The following is a 26,876-nucleotide window of genomic DNA, read 5'->3' as shown; positions in this document are numbered from 1 at the left end:
GCTAAGGTTTGGGTAGATGAGCACAAATCATGTGCATAGACCATGTGTAGTTGTCAGTGCCTTGTCACTTCAGATTACTTTCCTTTGTCTGGCAGTTTAAGGTCAACTTCATCATTTTCTCAATCAAATACTTGAAATGAACTTTGCATGCACTCTCTCTGATGAAGAAAATAGTCCACATGAGGCGGTCTTTCCTCGTCGATCCATTCCATCCTGTCTTGAAAAAGGACTTAAATTCCTCCAGCAGATGAGTCAGCACACTGCAGCCAAGTATGATTGCCGCTCCTCTGAGGTCAGAGAATTGCCAAGCCTTGTGCTGAATATCAAGGACTAGATTAAGACTGTACAAATCAATAGAGGAATCTATATTGAGCAATGCATCGTCCCAGCCAAGGCTTGTAGCTGAGCTATAGCTTTGGGTGCCTTAGGTTCAAGCCTTCACTGGATTAATACTGCACTGATCCAATTTAGCATCTAGATACAGAGAAAGCATCATAGACCAATATGATTCCTTTAGTGGGAGGTTGCTACAGTGCGGTTATATTGTCTTGACCCAATGTGGATTTCCACCCATTTGCAGTGTAAGCTGTTATTGTTTTGTAATGTGTTGACTGAAGAGAACCTTTCATTGATTAAACACGTTCATTGAATACATGGCATGAGCAATGCCGGGAGAAAACATATCTTTTGTGTGGTACCCTTGAGAAAAGAGACAGAGAAACAGAATGGTGCTACAACAGAGAAAATAGGATACTTTCCCAATAGTTGCCATATAATATTAGTAGGAAATGAATTCCTAACACACTTCATTTACAAGTCCTTGCAATTCAATTTGCCAACGTGGGACGTTTTAAGCTCTTCTTCTCTTCATAGTCCTTCATGGCCAACTTGACATCAACTCCACAGCTCATCATTATTTAAAAGGCCACATATTAAGCACTGCTTCTTTCAAGCCCAACACGGTTAATGACTATCTGGTTTGGTAAGTTATTGACAGGAGTTACAGCTCGCTGACCGCCGCTCCCCAACCTGCCCCCCGCTGCCGCAATCACCACAGCGAATGGCTGCTTTGATCATGATGATTAGAAATGTCCAATTATTTACCCTGTCACATTCCACATCAATTAACCCAGCAGCAGGCCAACAGAGCAAGGGAGAAAGAGAGAAACACAGAGAAAAAGGGACAAATCATTTCTGCACTCTGACTTATATAAAACCAGCCAGCCGTCCTTAATGTTCCCAAGTAGCTGCAGTCTGAACTGTACGTTTAAAGGTTGCTTGTTGATCGGTAACATCTCCCAGTCTGTTATCACTTAGCTTGGGATTCATAATTGCTTTCAGTCTGCCAGCACAGGGCTCTTGGCAGAACCTGATCCACGAGCTCGGAACCTTTTATCAACCTGAAGATCCTGTCAGTAAAGTCACACCTATAATCTCTGTGTCCGGTACTGAGTCTCCTTCATCCAGGGAGGTTGATGTGCTAAACCCTGTGCTGTGACAAATACCCTCTAACATCATTTCCCAACCAAAGTTCCTCAAACTAGTTCTGGATTTCAATAATTTACATATGTACATGTGTCGTCTTCGATATTTAACCAACACAACATTAACATGGTAATGTTTGGAGAACCAAAGTGGCCTCAACGTAACCATGAAACTATCTCGGCTTCCAAGTATTTTTCCGTTTGACAATCTTTTTTCCGCATTTTAATTCTTCACAGTATAGAGTGCTATGCATCCCTATTAGACAGGTGTTCCTTTGTTTGCTCTTTCAAAGGCGCCTCTCTCTACCCTTTTATCTTGTCAAATCTTCCATCTCATCCCCTCCCTCAATAGCTTCTATCTTAACCTCTCTCCCTTAAAGAACTTACAACTCTTATCCTCTCTCTTTCCTTCTCTTTTTCAATTTCTCTACTCATCTCTCTTTCTTTTAATGCTCTCACCTTCTCCCTCTGTGGACATACTTGCAACACTAAGAGCATGGATAAAGGCCTGTCATTATGAATTACCATGACTCTCATTCTTTAGTGAAAGGGCTGTATAGCTTTCTTTACTTAATGACAACAAGTGTGTGTGTGTGTGTGTGCGTGTTTTCTTCACCAAGAGTCTCTTCACATCCTGGGCCTTGCTGTGTGCACTGGGGCCATGTAAACACTGCTGACATGAATGGGCGGAGTTGCATAGTGTGTGCGGTTGTCTTACTCGGTGGAGGTCTTGGCCAGGGTGTCACAGGAGCTGTAGCTGACCCCAGAGAAGGCCTCTTTGCAGGGCAAGGTCCTCATTCCATCCATCCAGTCACCCAGCGTCCCCATCGCGGGAACCTCTGAACTGCTCCTGTCCAACAACAAGTTGGCCGGCCTGAGGAGACACAGGAGAAGGAGTAACATGAATGGACAATGAATGAAAACATTGTATTTAAATTGAAATTCCTTGGGTAAATGACCTGTAACATATTCAGACAAATAAAATATGTGAGTGTATCGCGTCATTTCAGAAACACAAAGGTATTAGCGTCACCCAGAGCATCAGCCCTAGTGGAAGGCATTTCTTATGATGTGAATATTTACAGAGGGGGTCTTTAGCATATAGGTTCTGGTCTCGACACTATCCACAAGCAAACAACAAGGCAGCAGAGTCTGGAATGGGGAGTGACGATAAGAAATACCCCCCCCCCCCCCCCTTGGGAAATCAAAGCTTATAGATGGACACTATGTAGGCCATGGCTCATGAAACGCTAGGTGAGCAGCAGCATACGTTGCAATGTTGGAAAGAGCAGTGAAGGAAATTCATTGGCAGAATAAAAGAGTATAAGCAGCATGGTCAGCAAATAGACGCCTTACTGCATGTTGCAGACAGTGACTGTGTCATGTGTGAGTGCAAAATGGCCAGCAAGCTTTGCTCTGTTCTTTGGCCAGTGGACCTCGCCCAAGTTAAACGGTTTAAAACATTGATGTTGTTAAATGCTTATTTCTGCCACTATCTACTATTGCTACTACTGTCACGAGCCAGCAACCAGTTCTTCATTCCAAGCTGTGTGAACATAACTTTCATCATCTAGTTGTTTTAGGGACTGGTAAATTGAAACCAAATTGAATAAATTCTAATTTGGTAGTTTATTAATGTAACTGTAAAATTAGAGAAACAATTGTGATTGGAATGGAAGTAAATTAATATAAGCAATTTATATTATTTTATTATATAGTTTTACATATGTGTACAAAATGTTTTAGATTTAATTTATGTTTTTTAAAATTGAATGTCATGTATACATTTGAGCATATATATTATTCTACACATTCTGTGCTTGCATACCTATACAGAGGCAAATGTAAACCAGGCCTCTTGATCTGATTGAGCGGCAATCATCAGGGAGCCACACACACAAGCGCACACACACACACACACACACACACACACACACAGACCAGTCCTATATGTCTGTTGCATACAGTGCAGTAGACTTACCATTGCCTTTGGGCTTTGAATACAGGGGGGAAATCAAGCTGTCACACAAATTATTTCCGTAATGTATTAAACATATTCAAGAACAAGATTACTAACAAAAACGGCATCAGTTTCTGTCCAATTTCATTACTGTTTCCGGCAGTACATGTACCATGCGGCAAAATGCAACATTGGATTTGATTAGGGTTGATGGTTTCAATTGGATCAAATCAAATTAAATGCACCGCTTTGGGCTTTAGAGGGCTCAGTCAACAGTAGAGAGTGAAGGAATGGCTGCAGGCGCTGTTTTGACTCGCTCTGATTGATGGCTGCTGATTACGGAGGAAGAAGAGGGACGAGACAGGTGGAAAGACATCCAGAGAGAAAGAGCAGAGAGTGGAGGGGAAGCTGTCTAATCTTTGAAGTCTCTAGCTGTGTCTTACACAAATGAGGTATACTTTGTTGCTTGGAAACCTGATCACATCATGGCAGGATATGGGAAACCAGGTCAAACCACATTAGGTCGAACTGGGACTCGAAACACAATAATCAACAGCTGAATGAGGGATTAGAACATTGTGTAGGTCTATTTCTGAATGTGTGAGTGGCATTTAAAACTGGTTGCAAAGGTACCCTTTTTTTTATAAGAACACACTGCACCTGTCTTGCAGAGTAGACAAAGGCACCGGCGTCAAGACAGGCACAAACACACACACATACACACACACACACACACACATGCACAAACTGGAATAGAGCCTTGTGAAAAAGGCAGGACAGGGCAGGTGAGAAAAAAGTTCTCCTATCGGGAACACTATTCATAGCCTTGTAAATAAACTCATTAGAATACCAGGATGTCAACCGCCGCCTGACTGATTTGGATTGGCATGGATGTTTGTGTGCAAGAATCAGGGAAGTAATACACAATGTTAGGCAACTTTCAGGGGGTACAGAAAGTATAATTACATCAGGCAATTAGAAACATCTTAAATGATACATTGTCTTTTAGTAAAATCTTTTTAAATATTTGGGATTACAAAGTAGTCTTTCTTGAGAAAGGGGCATTGGAATTCAAAGGGATGTATGTACATACAGTATATAAATTCAAATATATCACAAATACACACTTTCTTAACTGTGTATTGTGTATATATATATATATATATATATATATATATATATATATATATATATACACAATAGAAAATAATTAAGCCGCCATCAAAAAGTGCATTTTAGAGAGAAGAAAAGTGAGATGACAACTCAAACAGACAGGAAAAAGCGGAGAAAAAATGTGCAGTGGAGTGGGCGTTGTTACAATGATTGAGTCTTTTCCTGCCAGATCAGAGGCCTGTCAAAATGCCGAGGGCCCCCCAGGACCCCCTGGAGATAGTGGTTTGTTGGAAAAGGAGAGAATCGGGGGACTGTGGGGCGCAAGAGGGGGTGGGTAGGATGAGGGGGAAATAAGGAAGTGTGTAAATCTCAGTAGACAGTAGACATTTTTTGATGAGAAAAACAAATTCAAAAATGTTATTTTGTATGTAGCGTATAAAGAATGATTGTGATGGTTATGAATGACTATTTCCCACTATGCATTTGCTGGAAAAATGTCTTAGGTTAGAACTTTTGGGCTGTCAGTGTAAGAATGTTGCAGGATTATTGATCCTCTCCTGTCCTTTCCTGTACCACTTTTCTTCTTTTTCTCCTCTGATCTCATCCTCGCCTTCATCCTCGGCTTTCCTTCCCCCTCTCCTGTACACCCTGCGAGATAAACTGCAAATTACCTTTTTTCCCCACCCTTATCCCTTATCATTTTCTTTGTTTCCTTTGTTGTTACATTTTCAGCAACATCTCACGGCAGCTCAAGAGCCAAGATGATTGGAGAGGAAAACCGAGAATCGGAGGGACGCTACGAAGGAGAAAATAAAGAGAAAAGCAAGCATCTGTCTAACGGCAGAGGGGGATTTAAAACCCCTCCTGGACTTAACGCCATATAAGAACGCAGAAAACACCCGCTCGAACAGAAGGAAGTATAAATACACTGGAGAGAAAATGAAGTCTGCCCCTGTTCTCGTTTCCCTTCCCCTTTTCTGCTCTATCTTTCATTCTTCTGACCTCTAAATAACCAGGGCTGTGTAGTCTCTTGTTTTTAGAGCTCCCGAGGGAAGAACGAGGTGGATGAGAAGAAGAGCTTGAACCGATACTGTACATGTGAGCAGGACAGAGTTAGACCAATGTAGTACAGGCCACATTTGGTATCCTCTGCCTCGGTTGGATGTGATGGATGTGATGAAGTTTGAATCAATACTACTCAGGTGGTCTGAGGGAAGCCAATAACCTAAATTGATTCGAGTGTGACATTTTGATTTGATTCCAGTCAAGCATGTATGGCTCTTACTCTGAAATCTTAATGTGTATTACTTTCTGTTCAGTTTTTTTTTTTAAATAAGCTTACATTTGAGCATATTAAATGTAAATCTCATTTCAAGGTTCTGTCTTAGTTTTCACTGTATCTCCAATCTTGCATCCCCCATCCAGTTTTCTATACCCCACCTATTCAGCTTAAACAGTTGACATTTTTGATTTACTCAACTGATGGATAGTGTTGCCCTATTATCTGCCTTTTTTATACCGCATATATTTGTATACACATCTGTATTCCTTAGTACCTTGAACTGGTTTCCATTCACCAATAGAAACCTATTTTTCCATTTCCATTCCTGTTTCCAACCTTACCTTACAGGTCAAGATCCACACCAACATAGATCTCAGATCAGTTTCCTCTGCAGCCATGGCCCCTTTCTACCAAGATTTGCTGTTACAGGTTCACAGAAGCTTGTCATTATTAATTTTGCCTTAAGTTTATTGTGTAAAAAAAGCCCAAACCGACTATATATGTAGCAGTGCATTACTGAACACTGCATTTTCATGTTGATTGACATGTATTTAGAAGGAGTAGTAGTTATATTCTAGCACTTTACAGCCATTGTCAAGTTTTGTTGAACACAAAGAAACACATCTTTGAGCAGGATAACCTGTGATCTCATCTGTTTTAGAGACCCTGTAAGGCCAATCGGATAGACAGCGGCCTCCAACCCTGACTGGGCTCCTGTTGGCCCATAATTAGTCTCTGACAGCCAACCTTGGCCCACTGACCCCAGTCCCGCTCCATCCACATGCAGGGACAGTAAACTCTGACCAGGACCCACCCCTGAAGCCTCCAGATGCTTTGCTCTGGTCCCAGGCTTCAGTCTGGGCTTTGACGAGGAGGGGGGGAGGGGGGGGGGGGGGGGGTTGCTCCATTAACCAGCCAGGACAGCCCAGAGACAAACGAGTGTGGAGCTGAGTGCAGCTGCTCCCGCTGTGCAACTGCCACCACACACACACACACACATACAGAGATACACACACACACACACACACACACAGTTCTCATAAATCACCACAGCCGCCTCTGTCGGCCAGCCTGTGCTTGCCCGGTGTTAAAAGCCAATCAGGAAATTTACATGCAAACTCCAAGGGACCTATTTTCACTTTCTTAAGAAATCATTAGTCAATGTTATGAGCTTTGACGTCGGTATTATACTGCAGCCGTCTGCCGCAGACCCAGCGCCTGTCCCCCTCACTGCTTGACAACTGTACACGGGGTGCCCTGGTTCCCCATGGCCCCCGTGGGAGAGAATGGAGGTCCCAACAAAGGAGCAAAGTATAAGGGGGGGGGAGAGGGGCAATGTGGCATAAGAACAAGGGGAGATGTAAAGAAGAATAGGACTTTAGACTGTATTGCAAAAGGAAAGAAGAATAATGTGTGATAAGTCGAGCTCATTTTCATGTAACACTGCAAACACAGGAAGCAGAAAGGCAGTGTTGTCCGGCTCATGTAATGCCTCGTTTCCAAAACAAACAGGTGTGCATTAAGGGAGAAAGAAATGTAAAATGACTTCCCTTTTTACCAAGCACGTCTTTTGGTTGTCCAGTACAATAATAATTGTGATTTGTGCTTCATCCATCGAAAATAAAACTGACGCTGCCGTCCCAAAGTCCTGTGATCCCAGAGCAGATAGTGTGTGGACCAGCAATAACCAATACTGCTTTGCAAGGAAGATATAATGGGAACTACTTCCAGTGTTGGATTGACTAAAGCCAAGTGTTTGTTAGTCAGCTGTATGGGAACCAAAGCAGGAGGAATAAGAAGAAAGGAAACAACAGTCAAACCAACAACTACAAACATACCTGGATGTGGTGTTGGCCGTGATTTTGAGGCTACCGGGGTTGCGAATGAGTTTATCCAGGATGCTGACAATCTGTTCAAATTTAGGCCGGTTATTCCTCTCTTTCTGCCAGCAGTCCAACATCAGCTGGTAAAGGGTAGCCGGGCAGTCCATGGGTGGGGGGAGGCGGTATCCTTCATCTACAGCCTTTATTACCTAGATGTAGGAAGGAAAAGACAAGATTTGAGAAACGACAGAAGAGATATTTTCAGTGCCCTACTGCATCTCGTTTCGCTCGTATGTGCCATAAACCTCTTCACAAAACCCAGCTCATATAAATCAGTGGTAGTTGCTGGTACCTTTGTTTACTTCCCATCAGTACAACTTTTCAAATGTGCAAAAATGCAGTGGTGGGTGCAGTACTCACATCCTGATTGGACATCTCCCAGTATGGCCGTTCCCCATATGACATCACTTCCCAGAGCACAATGCCATAACTCCAAGCGTCACTGGCTGATGTGAACTTCCTGTAGGCAATGGCCTCTGGAGCTGTCCACCGGATAGGGATCTTACCTCCCTGAGAGACAGAGCATAAGAGGAGTATTAATCAGTCTGACAGTCTTTCAGTCAGTCACAATCTCACTGCCTGCAATCATCATGCACTTTGGCTGCTCAGCTTGCTCTTCGAATTCACGTTTGTGTGTAAAATTCATAAAAGAACAGACGCCACAAAATAGCATCGTTAAAAATAGTGCTGGATTGTCAGATTGTCAGTGGGTGACAGCAAAAATGACTGCAGGTCTATAGTGCATTATGCATAAATATAATATTGGCTGTCTTACATGCCTACATACAGGTTTTTGTCACATGTCAACAATTGAATAAGCTGTTCTGAATCCCCTTCAACCCCAATGTGGCTCTCTGAAACCATCACAGTTTTAAAGTTATACAAACATGCTCTTTCACACTTGGAAGAATCAGCATTAAGACAAAAATATACAATACAGGAATATTTCTCAAACATTTTTGATTTGAAAGTAACCATATAAAGTGGCATTAAACGTATTAACGTAAATGGTAATATTCACTTTTAACCAATAAGGAGCAGCATCAACCTTAAAGAAAGACAAATCATGAATCAAACCATAATCTAAAGTGTCCTGCATGTCCTCTCTCTTCAGTGTCTGCTGCATTTGTCATTCGAGCAGCAAAGCAAGACAAATGAAGAAAGTGGAGCTGAGGAAAGGAGGCCGATGGCAGCCAAAGCTAACAGAGACATTGGCCAAGCCACCCAGCGCTTGCCTGGTGCTGTGCGGTTACACACACGCACACTGGATCTCTCAAAAACACACTCCTGTACTGCATTATCCGTAAGGAGACACCGTGGGAAGGTATGAAACATCAAAAAACACACACGAGCACACTCACGGTTGCGCAAATGAACACAGGTGCGCACAGAAACATACAGTGCAAACGCAAACAGAACGACACACACACACACACACACACACACACACACACACTGTAACCACCTGCTCCCCCAAGATTGCAAGATGTGTAAACACTACACACTCACACAAACAAACACACAAACAAAGTAAAACTATATATTTTGCCTTCAAATTTGGGGCCAGACCCAAAAAAAAAAAAAAAGAAAAAACTTCTGGAGTGGGCTGGATGGAAATTTGCGTGCATGTGTGGACCATTGTCAGTCACGGTAACATGGGAGAGTTTATTATTCTGTCTTATTATTTTAGATTATGTATTTCTGGGAGAAAGGCAGACGGCAAACTGAATGTTTATTTGACAAGCAATTCTCAGCCAGCAAATCATACAGTGTTTAAAAGGGTGGCACGCATGGCCTAGACCACAGGATCCCATGATGAAAATGACCACACACACACGCTGCAAAATGTACAGATGAATGTCTGAACTGTGGTGTGCCAACTGATAATGTTTCATGTTGTGACATGTGATTCATGACGTAAAAAAAAAAGTCAAATCTCCGCCGTCATCTGGTCTTCCCACATGTTGAAACTTCTTTCTTGAAAACTGCAATGGCTCACTGATTGGGCAATTAGCTTTGAGGTTTTGTATGTGAAGATGTAAATTGTTCCTTGCTTCAGCATTGTGTTGTGAGAAAGGACAGTTTAGTAAAGTTGTATGGAAACTCCATTTATAAATCGAATCAATTGCTGCACAAGCTGTTGTTGATTTTAGTGGCATCATCTTAAAAGCTGAGAGAGTTGAGGCCAAGTTGCGAATTGAAGTAAAGTAGGTTGAAGCAGTAAATATGGCAGGAGACCTGGGCAAGGGAATTTGGACATAGGATTACAACAAACCTTTAAAAGTGAGCTATGTTGTCATTGAAAATAAGTGCATGGGTTCCCTTATTGGATTATGCGTTGGACAATTTGTGCCACATATGATGAACAAAAAATTCTGTAGAGCCTCAAAATGGAAAATTGACACCCAAACAGCAAAAATGACTTTGTTATTGCACTTCAAATGACCTACACATTGTCGCGCTATTCATTCGCCTTTTGATGAGACTGGGCTTGTCTTATCACAACTCCGCTTTTATTCATGTGTTCTTCTCCTCTGCCATGGTAAGAGATTGGAAGGTATTGTGTCTGTTTGTCGTGATAACCTGAGTATACAGCATGTCTGGGTGTGTGTGACAAAGACCGAGATGAGAGGATAGAGGTGCTAATGTGGAGCCAATTTCATAATCATCTACATTATCAATGCAGTTGTTCTGATCATTCTTGCTGGAGAAGAAATATTGTGATTGATAAAAGCAACAGAGGATGCTGTAGACAGTTTAGATGGTGTTTGTGCTCCAGCTCACCCTGGTGGTGTAAGCAGCCTCCGGGTCGTCCTCCAGGACTCGGGACAGGCCGAAGTCGGACACTTTACACACCAGGTTGCTGTTGACCAGGATGTTTCGAGCTGCCAGGTCTCGATGAACGTAGCCCATGTCCGACAGATACTTCATGCCCGAGGCGATGCCACGCAGCATGCCCACCAGCTGGATGCCTGTGAACTGGGCATCATGTTTCTAAAAGAAAGAAGAAAGGACGAAAGAAAAGAACAGGCACACACTATTAAAGCCCCGCTTTAAATGTATATGATATCGAACACAAAGGGAATCTGACCTTTCTGAGTATTTGCGTGAAATGAAACCTTTCTACATTAGTATCCAGAGCATTTCAATGAACCTTTAAAAAACACCTTTGACATTCTGGACCTCATCTTCAGCATTACTGTGAAATACCAGAAGCCAGAGACACAAGGATGTATGCAAATTAGGATCATACCAATATGTTACAAGAAATCCATCCATCCGTCCATCCATATTAGTTTTTACTCAGGCTTTGTACTGGGCTCCATTTAGCATGTGAGTACTTTGTCTATGTCCACTTGTATTTCCTTCCCTCGCTCTTCACATGCACAGTTTTGCTCCGTGATGGTCATATACCACGTCACGTGCAAGATGAGTGCAAGATGAGTGTGTTTTCCTTTGAGAATCAACTGGGCCCACCCTACCTCACATTACATCCGGAGCAATTAGTGGCCAGACCACCTAGCTTAGTCACTTCAAAGCTTTGCAGATTCAGAACACTGACATAAGCTACAATGCGTAAGCTATGCATTTGTATGTGTGTGTTTGCACATATGACACAGTTTCAACGATGGAGTGCAGGCCTTTGGGAAAATGTCAGGAAACAACAGCTACTCCACCTTCATGTGTCTGGATACTGAGCAGACACATGTGGAAAAAGGCCAAAAAAAATAAATAAAAAAGGCAACAGTCCACATGCTTTCATGCCAGTGTTGTGCTTTGGCTGTTGTGCTTTGGCTAATTTCAGTGAGGCAGGTCAATTCCTCTTTAGGAGACAGAGCCATGGCACGAATAAAAATCCTATCCTGGCCTGAACAGCAGTGGGGATACAGTTTATGAAACGTTGTCATTTGATAAGCTCTGTGTGGAAATTTTGGCTGAAACAGAGTCAGAACTGCTCAAATCAACCAATATCAGGTGCAGTATTTACTGATTTTTTTTTTTCTCGAAACTTAAGGAAACTTGCTGGTGGACCAATTTGGTTCCACAATAGTAACAATAACACTACAATTATAATACTAACAATGATATTTGGCCGGCTTGGTGGTGCTGTGTAACTGATTTCTGTCATCTGTGGAAGGACCGGCTTTTTTAATAAAACCAAGACAGAATAAGATGTTTTTGCTTTGTGAAACTGACATGAAATAAGTATAGTTGATGCAATATCTGGTAACGTTTGATATAATCTATGTTAAAAAAAACATCCTGAAAACAGAAGACATCATTTAAACTTGTTAAATCTAGATCAGCTCATCCCCTTTCTGATAGCACACTCTTTCTCATGTGGTCATAGAGTCCTGCACTTTCAAGGTAAACAGTTGGACTTTTTAGACTTCAGCATTTGACAAATGCAACCTTTGCAAACAGATTTACTGTCGTGCTTGACCTGATGTGTGACATAGACTGTGTGTTGTACAGGTGCAAGACATTTCGTTTCAGCACATTAAGTTGTTCCCTGGTGTTCCTTAATCCTCAGATAGCCATGGAGTTGGTGTTCCCCAAACTTCCTCAGGGTCTGTAGCACTGAGAGGTATCATGATTCATTTTACGTGTGTGTGTGTGTGTGTGTGTGTGTGTGTGTGTGTGTGGAGGGGGGGTGGGCAGATTGTCAGTGTTAATACTTACTCTCAAGAAACTGTCCAGGGATCCGTTCTCCATGTATTCTGTGACAATCATGACGGGTTTACCTGTAACAGAGGGGGGGGGGGGGGGGGCATCATATCAGTTGTATTGATCTTAAACAACAACAACAGAACTACCTGTCAAGCACTTCACCAAACAAAAGACACTCACAGCCAAACATCATATTAACTTCAGTTTCTTTTCTCTGAAACTGTCGTGAGTCAACAGGGAGGGCTGTAACTTGACTTAAAGCAGACGTACATGGGCCCTAATAAGGACCAGCTTGAGCTCTTTTCACACACACACACACACACACACACACACCTACACGCACAAACACACACACTCAACAGAATAAAATGGTCCTTGTTTTAGGGTCCCAGCAGGTCAGCTGTCAAAGTGTGACATCTTTATTTCTGATCTGGCTGTAAATCCACGTCGCCTGCTCTCATCTGTACCTGATCAGACTACGGCCATCACCAGGTTTATTACAGGGGGGAAAAGGAAGACAAATCTTTAAGAAACCTTTAAATCAGCCATTGTTAAATGAGCAGCATCAGTGTCAGGACCTGTTTGTGTCCCAGATGGCTTTGTTCTCCCTGCTTCACTCTTGACTTACCACCAGCCATATGCCTCGTCTCCATTTTATTCAGATTAATGTGCCCACCTCCCTCCTCCCCCTGCTCTCTTTTATTCCCGACCTACCTTTCCTCATCCCTACCTCTCATTCACCATCACCCAATCCTTTCCTTTTTTTCCCTCTTGTATGTATTCATGTGAAACCTCCCCACATCTGGCAAGACACAGACTTGTTTTTTTCTTTTGTTTAAGGGAATGACACAGGGCTGAGCGGAGAGGGGGATGGAATAGGATATTTAAAGAAACAAATCTAATACTCTCATTGGAAAAACATCAGTAATGATAGAAGTTGGCCGACTTAATATCTTTATTTAAATCAAAGCAGATTTGTTCTGACTAACAATTCAATTCAACAAGTCAATCAGACTCTGATAAAAAAGAATACGAAACTGCTTAAAGTGAATGAGCCAAGACAGAGGGTGTGCTCGACTTAAATAAGGGTTGTACATTTTAAATTTTTTTTATTTTTTCACAATGACTGATGCTTTTTGCTGCTGTAAAAGAGATTTATAGATAAAACAATATCTTACTATTAAAGTAAAAAATCTCCCATCATTGAAAAACCCTCCACCCACGCCCACCATCCCTAAAAGGCTGTGATGGATCGCTCCGTCTACCAGCGGACGGCTTTTATAGTCTCAGACGGGAACACACACACCCGGTCCTCCCTCCTGTCTTCCGCCCTCTTCCCTTCCCTCTTTCTCTCTGTTCTCAACATTGGCAGCACAGATAAAGGCCCCCAAGCCCCTTCATTTTGTGAACACAAGTGTGAGTGTTGTGAGCGTGTGTGTGTGTGTGTGTGTGTGTGTGTGTGTGTGCGCCTGCAAATATGCAGGCTGTGGATCAGCCAAAAGCAGCAGCAAGGTAAATGGGGTGTGAAAGTCTCAGGATTATTAAGAATTAACAGGAGCAGCTTAATAAATCACCCTACAGCAGTGTGTGTCTGTGTGTGAGAGCACATCAAATGAGCCTCCTAAAACTATGCCATGAACTCATGCTGCTAGAGCTCACGCACATCTGTTCAGGGTATCCCTTTAAATGTCATGGATACACACACACACACACACACACACACACACACACAGTCATAGTAATGAATATTGGGCTTCCCCTATTCGTCTAAAATCAGCAAATTAAACCACAGTCATGTGTTATTGCAGCATTTTTCACCTACTCGGCATTAATAGGAAAAGTGTTGCACTGTAAGATGTATTAGACAAATGATGAAGATTAGATTTAATGATGAAGGATTGCGAACATAAAAACTCTTTCATTTTCAGGTATTCAAGGCTGAATAACAAGGAGGTCGGAACGAAGCTCAATTTGTCAGTGAATGTGCTTTCCTTCCAGAAGTACAAGTAAAACATTTTGTTGAACAAAAATAATAACAAATTTCAAATGTAAAAAATTCTATACTGGGTCCAAAACTGGGTCCTCTTTCTTTTTTCTTTTTTTTTACGGAATATTTCAATATATTCACGTCCCTTTCATTTGAACTGATGACCAAAACTCTCACAGAAAAAGGTTTGTGGTAACTTAAAGAAATTCAATAGCATATATTATTATTTATTAATTTTTTTGTGGTTTTTGTGTCATTAAGTGTTTTTGTTGTTTACAAAAACTGCAACTGAAAAAGGAAATTAAGAGCAACAGAAAAAAGACGGATGATTAAATCATCAACACAATATGGTTTGAGTGTCCTGTCTGTTGCCGTTTGTACTTTACATTATAATTCCTTTGCGATGCTGTTTTTGGTTAGAAGAAGTCATGCTATTAAGTCACTGAAGTCAAATGAGTCAGGGAGCAATTAAGGCATTGAGATTACACAGAAAAGGAGCGATGAAGAAAAGGAGATGAAAGTAAGGAATGTTCTCCATGTATTTCACTCTACTCTGTAGAATAACCACACAGAACTACTTAACAAGCCTGGTGCCGCAGGGAGAGATGGAGGCCAGGCCCGTTTCTCAACGACAAAGTTCAGAGTCATTATTTCCTTTTTCTGCAGTCATTCCTTTTTAAAGAGGCCTTCTGTGTGCTAATGATCGTCTTATAAAGAGGCCCGGAGGGGAGAGACTCAGAGATATGGATTTATGCCCGCTTTGGACACAGGCTTTGATCAAAGCACATTGATCTGCAGAGATTTACACCACGGCAACTCAATAAAACTCCTGCTCTCGTTCGCAAACGCGTCGGACACTTTAGAGCCATTTGTCAAAAACAAATGCAAATCCGGAATCGGTAAAAAGACTCCCCGGAAGAACCGCATCTGTAATGTGTAATGAAAACCACCTCTGTTCTCTCTTAATATCCTATTTAATTTTACTCTATAGTGTTCTATTTTATTACGTTTGGTTCTTGTGCTTAAAACTAATTTGTCAAGCATTATTACCAATTGTCTCCCGAAATGTATTTAATTTAATTTGTTGGGGCAATTCCAATTAATTTAACATACTAACAATAACACGATAACAATAATATGACAGTTAATTCCCTTCAATATGCCTTCATGTCTGAATGCACTTACTGCGTGTTACCACCCCCTCCAGCCTGATGATGTTGGGGTGGTCAAACTGTCCCATGATTGACGCCTCGGCGAGGAAGTCCCGCCTCTGCTTGTCTGTGTATCCTCCTTTAAGAGTCTTGATGGCCACACATATCTCCTTCTTGCCTGGCATCTTCAGGCGACCACTGCACACCTCGCCAAACTCTCCTAAAGGACATTATCAGGGAAGATGCAACAACACAAAATGAAGAGACGTGTTCTTAATTGTTTTTTTTGTTTTCTTATCTCTAACATTTACATCTCAGAATTTGCTTGACTAATATCAAACCCTGCTGATGCAACACAGGGATTTGTGTTTAATACTTTGAGTTTGAATGGTCTTAGGATGATGTAAATGCAGGTACAGGTATAGGTAGATATACGGTACATATTTCGCTAACAAAATCATTCAAATTTGAAAATCCATCTGAAATTAAGATGTATATGCTTAAATGATAGCTATTACATGACGCTAAGATATGAACGTTCAGATTTTAATCCCCCATAGAAGTTTAATAATTGATCTATGGTTCAACAACATACTGACCCTGAATCAATGCAAATACTTTAAAACCGTAAGGACAATTATACCATGATTCAACCTGGCTCTCGTGTCCATTCAGACTGTGGGTCATGCTAACTGTACACTCTCCACCTCCATTGAGCCGCTGCAACAGCCAAAAAGAGAAGCCGTGTTCAAATTGTTTGAAGTCACTCAACCCGTGGCTCGGTCTGTTTAACCACTAATAGCATTGCTAACAAGCTTAGCATTAAGCAGAAGTACTGTATTTGCAGTTCTGTTTTAGAATTGTGGTTGAACTGTTGTTTAAGGGGTCACAATGTAAAGTTTTAACAGATGCAGTGAACACTTAAGAGTCAAAGATGAAGAATCCGATCAAAGAGGATGTTGATGATTACCCTGTCATTACTTAGCTCCAATTAATCAGGGAGACTATTTGTTGATTCTGGAGAGAGATCCTTGCATACTTGCATACTTTATGTGATAGACCACCAATTATAGTAATTACACCATGTGTAGCAATACACTTTGAAACTGATCCACCCAAAATCCACAGTCCAAATAACGCAGACAGCAAAGTGATCTTTCAACTTTGTCGTATTAAAACGGGGCGTGACTCAGCAGCCACCCTGGGAGAGATCAATTAGCATTCCTTGCTGGTGACAGGGCGTGTGTGTTTTCCTCAGCCCATGTCTGTGTGAGTGTGTACTGTGTAAGTGTGTGTTTTGTGAGTTTCCCCAGGTACTGTAAGCTCTGTAAGCAGGCTGGCCACTTCAAAGGCAGCCACTCAAGGGACTTGGCTGGACTGTAAGGATGAGTGGAATGAGTATATCTGCGTGTATGTACTCCCGTGTGAGCGTGTTTTACCCCATATTGTACATGCATATGGAGTGTGCTCATGCAAGGTGATGTCAGAGCTAAGACATGCGCCGATCTCTCGCAGTCCAGTACAATCATCTTCCACAGCAGCTCTGGATCACAGCGCATGGGTCAAACCTTGGACTTAAAGTAGTGGGGTCTGGAAAAACTTAAGCCAGACTAATTACAACATGGCTAAATACCAAACGCATGCCTGTTCTTCTGGCCCCTCAGCAGTGGACAGACGAGCCAGGCCAAGGCACCTATTTTTCATGTGGTCACTCTAAGAAAGAAGATCTCGGTCTAATAAGGCTTGATTAGTAGAGCTAGGTATCCCACTTTGATGTTAAAGTCCGACCCATGGAAGCAGAGCGGAGCGTGTGCTCTGTCTTTTAACACACAATCAGCGATTGGCAAGAGGATCAAAGCCTTGTTTCATGTCGACAGATGGGGATGGAGGTGGGGATAGAGAAGGAAGAGGTACGCCGTGTATTGTTTGGAGTGCTCATGTGCTCTCATAAAAATCACACAGGTGGGTAGTTGTATTTAAGCTGACGGACTAAAATGTTTACATCACGGCTGAAGTTTTAATGTCCACCTCCGGTGTTCACTTCAAATGTACTTATTTTATAATAGATTAAGAGCAGAGAGCTGAAGTCCCACTCCCGTAACTAGCTGAGTTCAGCTAACATATACTGTACTGTAACTCAATGCGCTGACGGTAAAACTAGTTTTTTTTTAGCAGCACTCAGATGTAGCAACAACACAGTATGTCCCAGAAACAATAAGAGCCTGAAGGGAGCTGCTTAGTGCGAACAAAATAATCATCATTTTGTCTTGAAGGTATAAATGAACAAAGGTGTGATTCTTAAGCGTATTAAGTGTATCTGACTATCCAAACAGAGTTTGCCCCAAGTGGTTCTAATCTTCTAGCACCTAAAGTTTAATTATTTGATTTCCCTGTTGCTTTCCAGCACAGATGCAAATAGACTAAACACAATGTGATGTTGAACTTTATGTAAGTATGGAGAGGCACTAAGATAAATACACTTTGTCTTGGCTATGCACTGTTATGCACATTAACAGTTATGCACATTAAAAATGTATAGTTTACTGTAGCGTGGCTTCTTTGTGTGTGAGGGTATTATGGTACAAGCGATATTTGTTTAGGAGGGATGATACACATAGTGGTACTAATTACATATATTATGAATTCCCCCTCATATTGTCCATGGATTCTATTTGTTTCTCTCTTCTATATACCTGCAAACATTGTCCTGTAATTAATGCGTATTTGTGTAAAATGAACATGTCACTTCATGTTATGTAAATCGTGATACAGGGATTCCCATAGAGAATCAGTGTAGTGTTAATAGATTCCAGAATTAATGGAAATACAAACACTTCATATCAGAAATAGACACTGACTTGTCCATATTTGATTCAAATAAATGAGCCAACATCTGTGTATTGTAGCCCTATAGATATTCATGTGCTTTGTGTCTGCTGGTATGAAAAATGCATTGTGGACTGCAGCGTAGTCCAGTGTGGATTCAGGCATTAGACTCTCAGGCCGTCCTGACAGCTTTACGGCGTGGAGGGCTGGTGAGACTCTGGAGACCGGCCTGCTGTTATGTGCTGTGTGCTTTAGTCGCCATCTATTCTGCCGGCACTCAACGTGAATCACGATGCATTACCCTCCCGTCGGCACTCCTGCTCACGTTATCAGGCAGCACACGAAGGGAGGAGAGGAAGCGTCTTTTACTGTTGCAGTCATTAGACTCAGTTCAGAATTAGAGTATTGAGCGATCGCTTGTGGGAAATGGAAAGAAAGAAGAGAATGAAGAGAAACAAAGGCGAAGGAAGGAAAGAGGAGAGGTAAAAATGAACCAACTGACGGTGAGCAGAACAACTTCTAATATCGCCATTTCGCCCTCTCATCATAGAGGAGAGCTGGAAAGAAAGGACCTCAAGCTGGGACATTAAATGCTTTCTCATTCCCAGCTGTGCAGTATATGGCACACAGTTAAACTAGCCCGCTGCTATGGAAATGTAGATGTATAGGAGCTCTACGTGAACCTCATTTTTTTCTATATTCGGTTGAGCACTTGTGTCTTTGTCATTTAAATAGAGCATGAAAGTGAAGTCGATGGCAAGGTGAGAGTGAAAGGAGAGGCCGGTGAGCGGAAGAAACCATTTATTTCTCTTCTATTTTTTCACTTTTTGATGTGGAGTGACTTTGTTTTCTGCACTGATGAACATTTCCTTTGATGACCTCAGCAAACCGTTGATCTGAGCTTGATCTGAGCCCATGCACTCTCATTTACAGCCCTACTTTATGCAGCGAGGCAATAGCTAATTGCTTATATATCTGAGATAGCAGTTAGAAATATAATTTGTTTTACTAAATACTAGCGAAGGTCTACTACAGTCTGCAGATTTTCATAAAAGTCACTGATACATTCCATTCCAACAGGTTTTCAGAGGTTCAATGGTAGAAATGAAATAAACTGAAATAAACTGAATTTCCTGTTTAATCTTCGTTTAACTTTTCATGCCTGAAGTGACCTGTGTGGCGTTTGTGTATACAGCAAAGTGTGGTCAAGCGTGTTCTTTTGTCCGTTCTCACCTGCTCCCACCACTTTGTCGATGGCGATGCAGGAGGCATCCAGCTCCTTTGCAAACTCGTGCACAGCCTGGCTCGGGTCCTCATATGTGTGCGGGTCCACATAGGTCCTGATACCCGGCAGACGCACTGCAGCAGGGGAGAGCAGGTTGCATCAGTTCATGACCATTTAAAAATAATGCCTCCTTAAGTGTGTTACTTTTTAAAAACAGCACTCAAAACAGATTGAGGATAATTGAAGATATGTTTTGGGCATTGGGCAACAACGCTTCAACTTTGAGAATGATGTAGTCTTCATGTAATTGAGTTTTGGTAAAGAATGTCCCTGCAATCAGGAGCCAGTGAACATCGGATTGCGTGTTAGAATAACGGTGGCTGCAGATGCTTCTCAGCTGAACAATATGGCATATCTCCAAGCCATGATGCACACGCAGTCATCAAAGTGCAGCTGAATCGTGACACACACACAAATTCACTTCCAATGAAGGACTCACCATTTGTTGTGAGATGTATAGTTTAAGACAGACTTTGAAAAAAAGTGAAGCTATCCTTTAAGTAATAAAGTTGTGTTTATTAGTCTCTGTGGGGGGAATTTATGCTGTACATCTGACCCATCCAAACGATTCAGGAAGCAGTGGACGGCCACAGTTCAGTGCCTGGGGAGTGTGGGGGCCGACACCTGGGTCAAGGTCAAAGGTTCCATATAAATAACACATTGTATATGAATAAAGGAGAACAAGCAATTGAAGAGAGGGCAAGAAAATGGGGAGTTTAATCTTAAACATGTTGTCCCTTTGTGTGGGTCCACATCAGACGTTAAGCTGTTTTAAGCTATTTAAGCTAACAATTGTTATTCTATTGTATATATTGTGCATTTATTAATACTTCATATTTTTGGTTACTCTGTTACTTTACTTCTTGGTGTGTCTTGCTGTTGTAACATACAAATTGCCCCCTGGGGATGAATAAAGTACATATCTATCTATCTATCTATCTATCTATCTATCTATCTATCTATCTATCTATCTATCTATCTATCTATCTATCTATCTATCTATCTATCTATCTATCTATCTATCTATCTATCTATCTATCTATCTATCTATCTATCTATCTATCTATCTATCTATCTATCTATCTATCTATCTATCTATCTATCTATCTATCTATCTATCTATCTATCTATAAAAAGTCACGTGAGTGAGACCTTTATGTCACTGGTCAAATATGTATCAATGAAAATAACTTTTTTTTGGGAGTAAACTTATAATCATGAATATTGAATCTCAGTTCTTGCTGTAACACTGAGGGACACTTGTTCCCTATTTAAATGAAGCCTCCGGGATTGGTTCGCAAATGGACCGAGAAACCGTCTTCTCAACATGGTCTCGGTCCAATTACTGTCTTCTCATACGACCACATGAACCAAAGTAAAGGGGAAACCACTTCAAGCTTAAAAACAGCTGCTCTAAAACAACCGCCATCGCTAAAGATGTGTTGAGAAATCTATCTCTCCGATGTAACTAGCAAGCTATCTTTAAGCTGTAGTTGTACTGCTCTGTGAATGGTACAGTGCAGAGAGGAGATATTGAGACGCGCCTCACAAAAACAGGGTGTAGTACTTACAGTGGCCGTTGCCAAAGTGCAGTCTTTTCTCATCAGGATGTTTGGATTTGCTGTGGCAACAGAACCTGCCAATCCAAACAGAGAAAGGTCATAAGTAGTGGCACATCTCCCAACAAGACTTCACCCATTGGCCCAGCCAGAAGGCTAGTGAAAGTTGTGTGTGTGTGTGTGTGTGTGTGTGTGTGTGTGTGCGTGTGTAGGTGTGTGTGTGTGTGTGTGTGTGTGTAATCCCAGCTCTTACAAACCAAGAGAGGATCAGTAAGTCTTATAATGAGCCATGAATTTATACTCTCTCTGAACAGAACTGACTGCCAATTCCAGCCACACACACACACACACACACACACACACACACACACACACACATACAGTTCTTAGTTTTCTCTTATACATACACACGCACACCTACATACAGCTGTTCCAGTATATGTTACAGGCATTGCAGAAGAGAAATAGAGGAAATGTGACTTATTTAGTGAAACATCAAAATATATAGTATGCAGCCATTTTGAAAAATACGCATAGAATCAACTTTCAGGCAGCATTGAAGGGGGACAGCACGAGGATTGCTGTGATTGGAGAAGGAAACCCTCAATGAGAATCAAGTCAAGCAACTGGCGGACAGACCTGCCAACCAGGACGTAGAGCAGCACAGTGAGGAGGATGATGGCCACGGCAGAGGAAATGGCGATCAGAACAACCTGGCTGCTCTCACTGGAGATGGAGAAGGCTGCTGAAGGACAGAAAGCAACAGGTAATGAGCGGTGTTGAATTTCATTACATAACAAACTCATGTACACACATCAGCGATCTTTCAGTGACTACTTCACACAACAGTTTCTGCAACCCAGAACAAACATGAGCATAAATCACCCAGTGGTTTCCAATAAAAATAGCTTCATAATCTCACTGTTCATTATCAGTTATTTCTCATTAAAGGACAGTATCGGCCCTGTGTCTAAATTTCAACAACAGCAGGAAAGTGATGACGATAAAACGTCTATTCTGAGCTGAACTCACAGTCGGGACTGGTCTCAAACTGGAAGCTGGGGCTGCTGGCTCCATATCCGGCAGCTGTGCGAGCTCTGATCTGCAGCAGGTAGGCGGTGTTGGGCTTCAGACCGTTCAGAGTCACATTACAACCCCGAGCACGGAGGATGGTGTAGCTGGTCTCCTGCTCCTCCTGTGAGACAAGGTGGACAAAAGAAGAGAGGGACAGAGAAAGGAATTCAATATTCGTGAGTCTTTTTTTTTTTTTTTAAATACTAAAATGTACACCAGGTTGGAACTATTAATGAATACATATACATTATATACAATATAGTAAAACACAGTGTACATTATGTACACATATACAAACCCACACAAACATCTCAGTTTGGCAGCTTTCCTTCCAATCTGATGAATTATGTCCTTATTTTATGACTTCTCTCCCACTGATCGCCACTGATAAAACAACAGGAGGATTTACACACCAGGGCTGCATTCGGCACATTGTTTCCAGATGTGGAAGGAAGAGAAACGGTGGAGAGAAGATGAGAGGACGTAGAGGGAGAAGAGAGTGCAGTGATATTTCCACACTGAGGATAATAGGAGGACCCAATCCAATAATGTGATTTATTGTTCATATATATATACATATATTGTGCGGTAGTATGCTCATGGTCATGTGTTACTTATATAGATATCCAGTCATCTAGAAAGATATAAATATGAAAAAAGTGAGTGGATCTGAAACAGTATGTATTACTTAACAGTCAGTTAAGCAATTTACCTGTTATTACATTTTTGGTTTATTTTGCTTTATTCGTGCGTGTGAGATTATTAAAGAAGAAATATATGAAGTGTGATTAAAAGGCATTTTTCAACTTTATTGCTTCAAACAAAGATGTCATCATTAAAAATCAATGAATGTGAAATTAGAATGCAAAAGCTAATTTACATTACACAAGGTAACCCGTCACTATCAGGACAGGACAGCGTGATATAATTCAGCACCAGAATTAAAACACTTTACACAAAATTTTACACAAAATGCTTTGCGTCTCTGTCTGTGCCTCATAACCCGCTGTAACAAATTGCTGAGCCAGTCCATGCTGAAGAAAGGCTTACAATTACATGATTACGAAACCAACTCGATGCTGTGAAACAAACTGCTAAATAGGGGGAAAAAAGGACTAGGCTGATCTTAAATCTTAATGACAACCTATTAGAGATGACTCTAACCATCCTAAAAATGAGCTACATGTTCTGCAACGTAGCCAAGCTCATAAAAATCATCCAAGGCCGAATCGTGTTGAGGCATAGTCAAACCCTTATTTTATAGACCCAGTTATGAAGAGGCATGCATTGGTACGGGAAATAGCATAAACACAAGTTGACATTCACACACACACACACACAGACACACACACACAGTGTCCAAAAGAAACCGGTCCATTAATGGAGTGGATCAGAGTTTTATGGTGCACAAAGCGTTTTAAACTGCTATATGTGTGAGGAGGTAACTGATACACCAGAACTGCTACTACTAAATAAACAGGCCAAATTAAAGTGGATCTGAAGCTCTCTCTCCCTCTCTGCTTTTTAGATCGCAGTGATAAAACATGCAAAAACAATCAGCAAATTCTATTTCCACAAATTCTATTTTCACAAAGTGCACTTGGAAGTGCCTTATCGGCAGTAGAGCCCCCTTTAGCTGGTTAAAGCGTCAGGAAGATCGCACAGCCAGCCTGGGATTTCCAAAGATGAAACACCTCTCTCCTTCTGGAAAGTTTTCGGGTTGGATATCACCAAACATTCCCTGAAAGAATTCCCATATATAGGATTCATAAATCGGGAACAGCAGCTTGCACTTTGGAAACTTGGGCCTCTGGTTTCACGACCGAGTGACAAAATGGTATGCGTCGGCCAGAAGAGCAGTGCGGGCCAAGACAGCGGCAAAAGAGAGGTTCGGTCGAGTTAATTCTAAATAATTTGTCACGAGATATGAACCACTTCAGCTTCTAATATTATGAAACTCTTCACCTTCCTTAAATGGTTTATATACCAACTAGCCTTTCACTAAATGTGTTATTTATTACTATTCAAAAGCAGGAGAAATGCATTACTTCGCAGGATTGCATGAACATTGTATTACTAAATATGATTCCCACAGTAATCGTATCTTGGCTTTATTCAAGTTTGATTTCGTTCAAATGTATCATACCATATCGTTTCATACATTTTGTTGTACATTTATATTATTCTCATTTGGTATCAGTGTAATGCAGCAACTGGCACTGCATCAGTTCGTTGTCTCTTCCTTTTAAATTGAATTGCCACAAATCCATCAGTGTAAATGTCATCATTCCAGTTGTTCTCAAACAAGTATACATTTCATGTAACTTCACAAACAACAGATGCCGTGTACATTGACGGTTATTTGTGCTCTTCAAACCTCCAACAACTAAACTGAATCGATGTGCTTTAGCAAATGATCTATCGGATGCACATGGGTGAATATTAAGTCCATAGTTTTCTCAGTTGGCAGGAAATCTTACAAAACTGGTGCATTACTTTGAACAGGAGAAGTCCAATCAGCACTGAGGAGTTACAGTCTAAGTTACTTGTGACGATTAATATTTGTGTTCTGCCTCACACTGTAGAGTTCACACTCGAGAAGCCCACACAAATGAAATATTCCAACTTTTAAAATGCCCTTCCAAAGCTTTTCTTTGTCCCGCTTAAAGGTCAAAACAGCCTCGTGTGATTTTAAAACCCATAAATAAAACATGACTGTAATGACTTTCGTTGACGGCCATTGGTTTGACCACAGAAATATATTGCTCCAAGTAATTCATCGACTACAAAGAAGTAGTCTAAGTTTGAACGATGTGTGGTTGTTGGCGAAACGTTCACTTTTCTACATTAAGAGAAGCTAGAGTCATCGCTGAATGGCTATTGGATTACATGATAATGTACACTGTGTATGTCTGTTTTAAACTTAAAGTAAATAAAGACAGACGATACCACAAACATTGAAAAGCAGAGCGTCTGGCTGATGCTGCAAATCTGAACATCTTCTTGCTAAAAGCTCTTTTTTAATCTCAACTCAAGCTGCTTTTGTGTTCTCTTTTACCATCCTGTTTATGTGTTCATGCAATATATGTGTCCCTAAAAGCCTCTTTCTGTCTCATAAGTGAGTCATGGTGTGGTCTTGGTGTGGGTTATTTGTGCTCCGACTCTTGTCCTCTTTCGGCCTTGATCCATGGCATGCTAGAGGCCCTCAGCGTCCCTCTGGCTGCCACACGATGAGGCCTCTATCCTGGATTGTTATGGGGGGGGGGTCTCCCCTGGTTGTCCCAGTTCGCTCGTCTGCATGGAAGAGCCTTTTGTCTGGGGTTTGAAACCCCTGGGTATGTATGGCTGTTGTAGAGAATCCTCTGGGAACTTGTGCGTTTGTGCCTGTCCCTGAGTGTCTCCAGTAATTCCCGAGAGACGATGTGATTAGCAGGGATGAGCGCAAAGGCCAAGAGATGTTCCATTACAAAACTCTGTCACACAGGCTCTTCCCTAGACTCCAGCATTTCATTCTTTTCCATATCTTCTTTTAATTAATATGCATCTGTAATCATGTGTGTGCGATCGAAGAAGCAGCTGCTGAAGTAGAGCTGCGTTGAGCTCTGACCCAGTATCAGTCATTAACTTTTCCTCGCGCTGTTTTCTGTTTGAACTTCTTAGGTAAGGATGGCTGAGCAGGGAACAGAGTTTAGAGAGGAACCAGCTTCTGTCTGCCTACTAATCAAGAGATTAGGGGCCACTGTTGGCATTCAAGCAAACTGGGATCTGGGGAACACACATACACGCACATGCGCGTTGAATCTGCCAGAGTGATTAAACTTGCATCCACGGCTAATTTCACCATTAAATGTCAGCCATTGCACAGCATTGGTGCTGAAAGCCAGTGTGATTCGTTCTGCACTAATTTCCCTCACAGAGGAATGAGTGACCCCAGAGACGCATTTACTGTCTGCCATAAAACGTGTCTCCATTAAGGAGAGGACAGGATGAGAAATAGAGGGAGAGATAAAAAAAAAAATGGGGATGAGAGGTCAACATAAGCGGGGGAGGAGAGGAGTGTGAAGCAAAATAGTCAAGATAGAGAGACGTAGAAAAGAAGTAGAAAAGACAACAGAGGTAAAGTAGTGGAGGAGAAGGATGGGGTGTTGGGAAATAGAGAGGAAATGAGAGAAGGGAGAGGATACAGGGCGAATTAAAAAAGAGAAAATGTTTGGCTTGTTATAGCAGCGATACTGGGCAACATCATTCTCATGCCAAAGATTTGAACCCATTCTCAAACTCCCCGATGTATCAGGGAAGCATGATTTCAAATTCCAAAACTGATTTCAAGTATCCATCAATGAGATCTTTTCGAATGCGACTTTTCGCTCCAACAAGCACATGATTGGGCGGGTCACTTTTAAAAATCTTTACTGATAGAATTACAAATTAACTGTTCAAAATGTCGTCATTGAACCTAAGGCAAGTAACGCAATGTTAAAGTAATATGTAACGTGATTATTATCTCAATTTTGGATTACCTAAATACCATATATGCAAATAAGAAAAAAGGCAAGAGAAAAATAAAATTTAAAGATTGAATTAAATTAACCTACAAGCAA

General features: G+C 41.5%; 1 protein-coding gene across 2 annotated transcripts in view; it reads right to left on the bottom strand.

Annotated features, from left to right (window-relative positions):
• The window catches only part of epha3 (eph receptor A3), a 103,199-nt gene that overhangs the window by 5,154 nt on the left and 71,169 nt on the right, over window positions 1–26,876 (bottom strand). For both annotated transcript variants that reach the window (XM_079276732.1, XM_079276731.1), the window contains 10 exons: window positions 22,234–22,396; window positions 21,841–21,946; window positions 21,214–21,278; window positions 19,591–19,716; window positions 15,566–15,751; window positions 12,406–12,467; window positions 10,507–10,716; window positions 8,083–8,232; window positions 7,678–7,871; window positions 2,203–2,358 (listed from right to left, as the gene is read on the bottom strand). In XM_079276732.1, the coding sequence (XP_079132858.1) occupies window positions 2,203–2,358; window positions 7,678–7,871; window positions 8,083–8,232; window positions 10,507–10,716; window positions 12,406–12,467; window positions 15,566–15,751; window positions 19,591–19,716; window positions 21,214–21,278; window positions 21,841–21,946; window positions 22,234–22,396 (1,418 nt within the window). The remainder of the gene's footprint in view (window positions 1–2,202; window positions 2,359–7,677; window positions 7,872–8,082; window positions 8,233–10,506; window positions 10,717–12,405; window positions 12,468–15,565; window positions 15,752–19,590; window positions 19,717–21,213; window positions 21,279–21,840; window positions 21,947–22,233; window positions 22,397–26,876) is intronic.

Source organism: Melanostigma gelatinosum, assembly GCF_949748355.1.
Source record: "Melanostigma gelatinosum genome assembly, chromosome: 10".
Lineage (NCBI taxonomy): Eukaryota > Metazoa > Chordata > Actinopteri > Perciformes > Zoarcidae > Melanostigma > Melanostigma gelatinosum.
The sequence above is the reverse complement of the archived record's forward strand: the minus strand, read 5'-3'. Positions and strand labels throughout refer to the sequence as shown.